Source organism: Condylura cristata, unplaced genomic scaffold (assembly GCF_000260355.1).
Source record: "Condylura cristata isolate star-nosed mole 26May11 unplaced genomic scaffold, ConCri1.0 scaffold00022, whole genome shotgun sequence".
NCBI classification, from domain to species: domain Eukaryota; kingdom Metazoa; phylum Chordata; class Mammalia; order Eulipotyphla; family Talpidae; genus Condylura; species Condylura cristata.
In genome coordinates this window covers 9,311,020-9,321,977 of record NW_004567123.1, presented here as the reverse complement: position 1 = coordinate 9,321,977, position 10,958 = coordinate 9,311,020, and the positions used below count along the sequence as shown (strand labels likewise).

Below are 10,958 nucleotides of genomic sequence, written 5' to 3'. Positions count from 1 at the left end.
ATCTAAAAAAAAGTAAAGTGATTTTTATTATGTATTTCTTTCAGAAATGCCACTTCTGGTAGTTTGGTGATTTGCAAATCTGAGTGATTTTACTAATCAGTAAAGGAAAGGAAGACTGGAGGAGCATGACAAAAAGGATGGGATAAAACAAATTATTACAAAGTATATTTTCAGTGTCAAGTTTATCTCTTAAAATATTTTAGTGAGGAATAACAAAAAGGGTTATGTAAACTAATGTAAGTTTCTATTAGAAATGATAATGGCTTGTATGTATTTTAATTTCCTGCTTTGTAAATCATTAACTTTCAAAGCTTTCATCTTTGGAAGACTGAAAATCTAATTTTAATCATGTAAGAAAACATTGACATGTAAGTTTTAGAGTGTTTCAGGATATTTATTTCCCTCAAGAATTCTAGAATTGCGGAGTTTGTAATCTTCCTTAATTCTACAGATTTATGACTTCAAGAATAATGACACATAGATAGTTGTTATGGAATTTATCACTACTAGCATCTTGAAAATAATTGGGAGTTACATATCCTTTCATGTTTGTGGCAACAGAGAAAGCTTAGAAACACTTCAGGTCAGTAAATTAATAACTTGCTTTTTTTGAATGGTGTGCATAGTTTGGAAAGTTTGTTGGGTTCCAATTATTTTGAAAATTATGTCAGTGATTATATACATATAACAATAATTCAGAGCAGTGGTCCTCAGCTTTAATGTGCTTAAAAATCACCTCAAAGCTTGTTAAAATAAAAATATGTTAAGCCTTATACCCAGAGAATTTGTTGTTTCTATAAAACATACTTGGTTAAACTACCTTAAAGAAAAAAGAATTAAAATCAGAAATTTTGGAGTTAATGACTTGTAGAACAGGAAATTTAAATGTGTACAAGTCAATACTATTTCTGCATAGAAACATATTAGTTTGACGTAAATGTCTTTGTTATTGCCCACTAAAATGTTAAATGATTAGCTTGATTTTGAAATATCCTTGGTAATAGTTTCTTGTTTTATTCCACGCATTTCTGCCATGCTCTCTCCAATCTTCCTTTCTTTCCTCCCTTTATAAATATTTGAATATATACAATACATGAGTCATTGTACTAGGAATCTGGGAGGACTCAAGTATACAAAGGATATGAATGTAGCCTTGGGATTCTCTGTTCAGAAGCTGAGATTTACTTATAAAGTAAGTGATAATTATTTAATATATTGAAGGGCAAAGTCATTTTGGGTAGTAGAGAAGAATTCACAGAACATTTGAGATATGGTCTATCTCTTAGGAGATGAATATGAGTTTGTCAAAGGGATCAGAGGGAATGGCATTCTTGTTAGAACAATTATTTGCAAAGAGATGGAAGAATTAAGGAGACTTTTGATAAGACAACAGGTTGATAGGTGACTTGTGGAAAATCATGTTAACAAGATAGATTAGGTCCATGGATGCTTATCTTTTGATTTAATTTATTTTAATATACACGGGCAGCTTCAGTGAGTATCAAGATGAATATGATAAAATGAATTTGGGATATTTTAAGAGTAAAATTGGAAGGAGCTACTAACTAGTTGAATATGAGTTAGGAGAATTATTCAAGAGTTTATTCAAGATAGGATAAATTTGGGATATTTGAGAGTAAAATTGGAAGGATGTACTAACTAGTTGAATATGAGTTAGGAGAGTTATAATTGCACCAAAGTTAGAGGACTTAGGATGATTTGTTGAAAGAGTTAATGGATATTATGATGTAATGAAATCTGACTAATTCTCAACCAGGTTTGGACAAGTAACTTCTAAACCAGTGACTTCTTTTCAGGACTTATACATTTTTTTTTTCATTTTTATTGATGTGTAACTGACAGCATTGTAAGCTAGTTAAAGTGCACGTTGTGATGATTTGATATGTATTGTAGAGGATTCCTCCCACAGCATTATTCTTTTAAAAGTCATCTCATCATGTTCATCTACTCAGTGGGCAGTCTCTCACTTTTCTCTGCTACCCTGTGTAACTAAAGCATTGTCATCTGTCAGTGTGCATCAAACATTTCTACAGTCTAATTGCTCTATTTTAGGAGTTGAAAACAAAAAATAATCAGAGATATGTTCAAATATTTATGTTTAAAAATGTTGAAGATATCTTTATGTATAAAAAATGGGGAATACCCAAGTGCTCTGAAAAAGGAATTGCTTAGATGCCTTATTTGTTGCTTTTATTTACTGGGTGGACAAGTTAGGGAAAGGTTGGGTTTTGTAACAGATACACCTATTGATGATTCCATGGCTTAAAGACTGAACTTTATTTCTTACTATACATGGAAATATTTCAGGTCAACTGGAAGTTCTATATCAGGTACTCATTCAGGGACATAGATTCATTCTATTGTATTTCTAATTCTATTGTATTGCATTTTTTTTTCAAAGATTTATTTATTATTTGTACAGTACTGGGGTACAGGTCAGAGATGTGGAGGGTGAGAGGATTCACCAGAGACAGAGTGGGGAGCAGAACAGGCAGAACCATGAAGTACACTGCTGAGGGGAGCAGCGGGCGGGTCAGGAGAGGTCTGCCGCGCCATGTGGGCACCTCCAGGGCAGGCGGGGATCGAACTCATGTGGAAGCGGCTTTAGATTCTCAGTGCTGTGCTTTAACCTGCTGCGCCACCAGGGAGGGCCCTGTATTGCATTTTAATGGAGGCATTAAAAAAATGTAAGTTTGGTTGTGGGCACACCCAAATGCTTGCTTTATTGAAGCTGTTCTTTCTAAGCTTGCCAGTAATGTACTTGTAAAAGCCCCAAACTAAACATAGCACATATTTTCAGTCCTTCAGTTACTTCTCTTTGACGTTTGAAGGTGCTGATCACTTGTCTATTAAATTTCCTCCTTCCAAAAAAAAAAAAAAAAAAAATTCCTCCTTCCCAGGCTTCTTCCCATGCTGCCTACCTGTTTTGTTCTCTTAAAGTTGGCACTGGGAGTACTGGCTTCTATTGTCTAGTGATCCTTCATATTCTCTCTCATCATTTCTTTGATTCTTATATACCTTTGGGTTCTTTCGCTGTCTATACTCACCAAATTCTAGTGTCTTCTGAACTTTTTTCTTTCTTCTTTGAGTCAGGTCTGGTTTTCCTGTGTGGAGAAGAGTATTTGAGCATAGTCAATTAATAATTTTGCAAAGAAAGTGTAGTGCTAGATAGTTAATGTAGCATAAGGAAGAAATTCTGCCCACTTTCAAGTTAGCATAGTCAGAAGTTTCAGCTCTCCTCTTCTTGTAGCCATTTTTGGGAAACAAGCAGCTCTAATAATCTATTAGCTTGCCAAATCTTGTTGGCTTGCCAAATTGTAGGTATACACATCCCACATACCCCCTGGGTTCTTGTAATCTGGCAAATAAACCAGCATTAGTTAGATTGAGCAGAGAAAAGAGTGATAGAAATAACTAGTAATAATGTATGTATCTCCTGAATACATAAGAGCGAGTCAATAAAACTAATAACTCCCTAAATGAAGTCTTAATCTCACTGAGATTGGTATCTCCAAAGGGCCTTGGGAAAATCACAAAAGATTTGTTCTTTCACCTTGCAAAAAAGAAATACTAAAAATAATTTGGTTTATTTGATTTGATCAATTGTCCTGGAAATATTGTCAAAGGATAAACATGCTTAACCTTCCCTGGTTTATATTTGTGTGATTGATTTTATTAGTATAAATATTTTAGAGATTATATTAAGTTCATAGAAGTGTGCAAGTACCCCATTTATTCATGATATGCCCAGGCATGTTAGCAGTCTTAATTCTAATTCCTTAAACATTATATATTATGGGAATAGGTGTGAGGTATCTCAGTATGGGTTTGACCTTTATCTTCCTATATAATTTCCCCTATAACTATGACAGTTTAGCATGTTATACTTTTGTAAGAAATTAAACATTTTTTTCTTTTTTTCCTGCATGATTTTCCTGAAACTTAGAAATTGCAGTTGAGCATACTTTTTTTTTTTTTTTAAAGATTTATTTATTTGTACATACAGAACTGGGGTACAGGCCAGAGACTCAGAGGTGGCGAAAGACTTCACCAGAGACAGAGTGGGGAGCAGAACAGGCAGATCGATGAAGTACACTGCTGAGGGGAGCAGCAGGCGGGTCAGGAGAGGTCTGCCATGCCATGTGGTCACCTCCGGGGCAGGCAGGAATCGAACTCATGCGGAAGTGGTTTCAGCCTCTTAGTGCAGTGCTTTAACCCGCTGCGCTACCAGGGAGGGCCTGAGCATACTTTTTTTAAGCAATAAAATTATTTACACATGTTAAGTAAGAGTCTGTATTACTTACATATCCAGGATTTTGAGTGGAGTATCATACTTGGAAATTATGCATAGTATCACATAAAATCAAACAGTTTTAAGGAACTGAGGATGATTTTTATAGGGCTTATAATTACAAAGCTATTTGGGAAAAACTAGTCTGATAATTTGTTTACAGATTCCAAGCTTACAGTGCAATAAGAAAAGTCACTAACTGGCAAGCCCATGAATCTTAGGTTATTGTTTTGGAAATCTTGAGAATTGCAACTCATCTTAACCTATAGGCATACTTGATTATATTGGATGGTGAGTTTTTGGTAGAGCTCCTTAGCTCTTAAAAAATCTTCAGATACTCTTTTAAAATCTTCAGATACTTTATGACAAATTCTAACAAATCAACCTCAAGAGATCTACTATTGAGTTTGATTACTTCTCTTTAAAAACAAAAGATTTATTTATGCATAAAGAGCTGAATTGTAGGCCAGAGGTATGGGGAGAGGTGAAATGATTGCCCTTTGTGCCACTTGGGAGGCCCCCAATTATTACTATTTTTATGCCTATAAATAATCAGGACAAATCTAATGACACCAACAATATTTTGTAAACAAGAAAATAAGCAGGGGAGGGTTTGACTGTGGGGAGAAATTTATATTTCAATGGAAAGCTGTTGGGCACCATTGTGTTTTATTAAATTCTCGTCCTGCTCACTGTCTTACACATTTTGTCATTTCTTTTAGTTTCCTTCATTAATTCTATTGGCTATAATTCTGCAAATTAATGTTTTCCAATGTTCTTCCCTTCTTCTGATTTAACATCACTGAAAACAGAAACATAGTCCTTCTTCTGAAGGTCTGAAATTGGATTACCTGATAATCTTTGAAGAAGTCACCACAACAGATCATGTATGGGCAGCCTTTGTGCCTGTTACTATGTGGATATTCAGAAAGTTCACTGGAACATCTGATGACATCATCAAGGACATTCAAACTGATAAGAATGCTTTGAGCTCAGTATCTAAATACTTCTCAGCTGTCTTCCCTCTGGACGCAGAAACTGGTTTTATAGTGTGCTCTAACCATTAATCTTTTTTCTTTTATAGAAGTTTGCCTCATTAAATGCCAGACTACTTGAACCACTTAACCAGTATCTTCTACTTCCAAGTCTCAATTGATGGTTCAACTGGGCTTTAATGAACAAAAACAAACTAATGAGAAATGGACTCATATTCAAAGTAAAGAAGAATGATACTCCTTTTCTTGAATAAGAAGGGATGAAAAAGACTCTTTAACTAAACTTTTAGTTATGTTCTTCTAAGTTATTTTCATAATTAGACTCTGTGCTTTCTGTACCTGCATAGTGAGGTTTTAATTAGAATCCTGTGAAGTCAATTTTAAAGAGACTTCCCCATCTTGATAGCTGATCAAATTCTGCAAACCAGGCGCTATCTGATCATTCTGACTTATCTTAAACAAGAATACTATATTTAACCAAAATCTTCCCTAGCCTACAATGTTTACATAGTAATTTTATATACACTAGTGCCCACTCTGCTCCTTGACTATAAATCCGCACTGTTTTTGCTGTATTGGAAAGTGACCCTATTTTTATACTGAAATTTCTTGTCCCTTATTCCAGTAGTTCCTGTGTAAAAACTATATTACTAGCTTAACTCTTGTCTAACTCTGTTGTTTTTTTTCTTGACAATATTAGCATTATGTAATCTTAAAAAATGATATAATTTTTAAACATTGGCAGATATTTCAACTTGTAGTTGCATAAGTCAGTTATGCATAAAATGTGAACCAGTGTGTACATATGTAGAGTGTCCCTAAGGGGTCAGTGTCAACTTTCTGTCACAGTTATTACTGAAAACTCAGAATTTGGGAAAATATACATAGATATCAGGACTGATATACCACAATTATGTGAAAGGAAAGGAAATACATTGCTATTCATACCAAAGAAGTGACCTCTAACTGTAATTTATATTGTTATATTTACAGTTGGTTGTTGCTATATATATATATATATTTTCTGGTTCAGTATTTGTGTGGAATTTTACCATCACCTTTTCAGCACCTGGAGCAGCTGAGGGTTTTGATTTTTATTCATTTGTTTTTTGAGAATAGGTATGCTATTTGATATCCTTGTTAATTTTTGATAGTATAGGATTTCTTATTGCTACATTTGTTTACAAGTCATTATATTTTTTTTTACAAGTCATTATATTTTAAGTGCAATATTACATGCATATACATGTAATATCATGAGAAATTACTATCTTGCATCTACTTCATGAGAAATTTAAGAAATATTTTTTAGAGCTCATTGAAACTAGAGGAAGGTTTAGGGATTTTACTCAGCCATCTGACTTGAAATTATCAACCACTTAGCTTTCATTTTTGATATAGTTATCAGTTTAATGCCTGATGGATTTGTGAGACAAGGCCACCAAATGTTTACTGTCATCCAGTATCTTTATTGGCGAATCATGATATTTTAATTTGTCAAAAGCAGTAAGAATAGAAACTGATGTGGTTGTGCTATGCAAAGTTTTCTGACTGGAGGTCTTTTTCATTGGGCTAGTCATCAACAGCTTGGTGAAACACAAACAAATATTGCTATCTTTCACTGATAAGGATTAATAATCATATTAAATATATTGATACTTTATTTGAAATAATTGCATATTTTGAAAATGTTTCTAGCTATTATGGTCCATTTATTCTGAATGTGCATAATGAACTAATATTTGTCATCTTTTTAAAAAAAGATTTTTTTTGTTGAGAGCTGACTTTGTTGCAAACATTATTCTAAGTGTCCTAACTTATGTTAACTGTATAGGATGAAGGGAGAGAATGATTTACAGAAATAATTTACTTATTTTTACCCATTTGTTAATTGTCAGAGACAGAATTTTAACAGAATTGATTTGGTAGTGAAATCTGTGCTGTTAGCTGTTACCTGATGGGGAAAACAGTACTTTAGAAGTCTTTGAGATGATAAACTCTATCATAAATGCTTTAAACTTTGAGGTCTTCAACAGTCTTTCTATACTCTTTTAAATCTATTTCTCCATATTGTTCCTTCTTCTTTTTCTGCTGCTGCTGATACTACTATCCATCACTACCAGCTTCATCACCACCAGCAGTGGCATCACGACTTTACTAATGAATATATTTAGTAGAATTCTTAGGTGGAGAAGTACTTGCCAAGAAGAGGATGCTTCAGAAGCAGAGAGATCTTGGCCATAGATCTTTTCCTTAGTCTTGGTTGATTTGTTTTTTGGCTGTTGGGTTCCTAAGACAATTTAACAACCTATAGCTTGTAATCCCCCATAAACACCAAAAAGTGTAAGCTCATTTGAGAGTGTCTGAGTGAATAAATCACATTATTCTCCCTTGAAAAAGTTCACACAGATCATAAATAATTTAAAAGTCTAAAAACCCTGTTGATCAGCTTTTCTTTAGATATATTAAAAAGCCTAGTTTTTCAAAACAACTTAATATATTTTAAAATATTGATTTTATATAATTAAGATGTATCAACATTACTGTTTGCTAAAATAATTAAAATTACAAATTTATAGTATTGTTCTAAATGTATAGGTCAGGTTACATATGCTAATACACATATATGCACGTGCATAATTAAAATAATTTAAGTTTTAGAACATTATGTTTTTGATTTTTAAAAAATATACTATTTTACCACTTTGTTTTTTGCAGGGTAGAGTTATTTCTTTTTTAAGTCTACCAGCGCCCTCTAGAGTGAAATGTTTATATCATTGGATAAAAAGGAACATTTTCACACAGTCAAATAAATATTTTTGATCCATTTTAGTTTGGCAGTTTGTCACTTAGAAGTGTACCTTAGTGTTTTTGCCTGAGTAAATATTATTTTCCAGGGTGACTTTTAGATAATAGGAACAAAGTAAAAAATTTATTCACTATAAACATTTATTTTACTTTAGTAGTTGTATATCTCTTTATTATGTCCTTGTGGAACTAGTGATGTGTAATTTTATTTTGAAGTTAATATTTTTATAATAATAATAATAATAATATATGTTGAATTTCTCACTGCCCAGTAATGTTTATAGTTATTGGATGACTTTATATATGGGATACTGCATTTGTATTGTTGGATTTGCAGTAGACTAAGATATACTCTGGACACTTTACACACTTATTTCTTGTTGCCTAATGTATCAGAGTGTGACCCATTTTAAATGAATTAGAAATATTAGAATTAAAGTATATTCCATTTTATTACAGAAGAAAGTTCTCAGGAAACATCACAGGTGAAGAAAAGTTTGAGTGAAAAAGTTTCTCTCTATAGAGGTGACATCACACTGCTAGAAGTAGATGCTATAGTCAATGCGGGTGAGTAATTGATTTTTTTTGTCATGTATTTGTTATGCAAGTTCTTATTTTTAAGTTTTTTTCTAAACAGCAAGAAATATATGTTAGAAAAATATATTCTGCTATAAAGATATTTTTATATATTTATTTTTGCTAAAAACATTGAAGATCTATTTTATGTTATTTGCTGCAATTAATGTGCTAACTGTACATACTAAATTGAGACTAAACTGTTGGGCCACTGGAGATATGACTGAGAGTTGTAAAAGTTTTTTGGAAAGAGCATTCGTGGTTACATTATTGTTGGTTTCATGCTTGAGTTAATAATCGGCCAACATTCCAGAAAGTTCATCAAGCCCTTTGCCAACATTTCAACAAGTTCATCAAGCCCTTTCTTTTGAGTGGTAAAGAGGTAACTGAACTAATTCAGACAAAAATAAAATATAAAGAAATGATTCCTTTCTGTCCTCTTTCTAATCCTCATTTATTGAATCTCAAACTTATCATGTTTGTAGGAAATGGCTTCTTTTCATATTTGAACATTTGGAAAAATACGATAACTTAATTATGTTGGGCTGCATCTCCTAAATATTTTAATAAGTTGCTGTCTTTCAGAAATATATAATAGTTGTGATTCTATGAGAATAAATGTCAACATTTATATATTTATTTATTTTAACTTGTTTGTTGTAAAGGTAAGCTCTTTACTGATCAAAATGCCAAATATAAAAATGTGAACTTAGAAAATAAGAGTCTTTATTTAAAAAGATTGTTAAAATAAGAGGAAGAGCACCATTGTAATAGGTTGTGATAGGAGAAGGTAGACTATTAATTTGGAAAAGCCTTTTTACTATGAGATCTTTCAAGTGTTTCAAAGGTTAGCCAGACAAGGGTTTTTCCTTCTGTAGATTTAAGTATGTAGTCCAGAAAGAATTAGGCATAGGGAAATAATGGGATGATTGAGTGGCATGAGTGAACAGTTGATCATGGAAATCTTTCCCCTGACATTAGCTGATTCTTAGTAGGAGTAATTGAGAAGGGGTTGTTCACCTTCCTTTGCTCAAGAATGGTAGAAGTTCAGGAAGTCAGAAGAAGTAGGAAAGCTTAAAATTTGGTTAAGTCCAGTTAACAGGCACTGAATGATCGATAGTGACAGTTAAGCTTTTAACTTATGAGACAAAGAATGGAAATTTGGAAAGTCTATGTCCTGGCATTGTCATAGGTTAATAGATATTATTTATGAGTTTTACTCAATCATATGAGAAAGGTTGGTTCTTTGCATTATGCTGCTTCCCAGAACACAAAGGGTGTGTGTGTATGTTTGGGGATGGGGAGTAATTTCTTGACTGTCTCTGTTTTTTGGGTTGCAAAAAATGTAGGTACAGTTTAACATTGTCTCAGTGTTTTCTCTGATGATGAATAAAATTTGCTTGCATAGGAACACACTTCGATGGGTGAACAGAAGGGTCTCATGGATAACTGGGTCATTGTTTAGGAGATATCATAGTTGTTGCAACCTAATAGGAAATCTAGAACTCTAGCCAACTTGTTGTTCTCTCAGAATTGACTATGACTTCATTTGTACTCTGTTTTGCATTAGTCAGGGCTATTTTCCTTTCTTTTGATGCCTCTGTACTTACTTTTTCCTGTGTAACAATTCAGTTTATAGCTTTTTTCTATGTAGTTTGTAAGGAGAGAAATAGGTGTTAACCTTTCTGGTGTAAAAGGGAACATGGCAGGAAACTTTGGAACTGCCTCTAGGTATGGGGAATGAAGAGTAATGCCCCCCGTAAAGGTACCAAAGCAGCCCAGACATCACTTTCTAATGGACTTCTATAGTTATCTTTATGTATCCTTACTAATATTTGGATCACTTGGTCTTAGTTCCATTAAGGAAATGATTTGATATTTTAAATTTTTCCCTAATAATATACTTTTCAAAATACCTTGTGTTTATTTAAATATTGTTTATTATAATCTTCCTTATATCCTACTCCTTATACCATGTATTTACATAGGTAAATTAGGTAGTGGGACTGTATATGGTACAATAAATTTTATATTATGGAAATTTTCGCTTATATAAAATAATTTTTTATGGGATATTGTCTACATATATATTTCTGTTAGGTCTATATCTGAGAGTAGAATTGCTATGTGTAAAAAAATATATAAATTGAGCTTTAATAGATAACTGCCATGTGGTTTTCAAAGTAGATGCATTACACTATACTTCCACTAGCAACAGAATTTCAGTTGCTCTATATCTATGCTAATATTTGATATATTTTTTTTAT

At 32.8% G+C, this 10,958-nt stretch overlaps 1 protein-coding gene across 1 annotated transcript in view; it reads left to right on the top strand.

Moving 5' to 3' along the window:
* MACROD2 (MACRO domain containing 2) overlaps positions 1-10,958 on the top strand; it is a 1,662,610-nt gene that overhangs the window by 46,885 nt on the left and 1,604,767 nt on the right. The window contains 1 exon segment of the mRNA XM_012728257.1: positions 8,575-8,682. Coding sequence (XP_012583711.1) covers positions 8,575-8,682 — 108 coding nt within the window.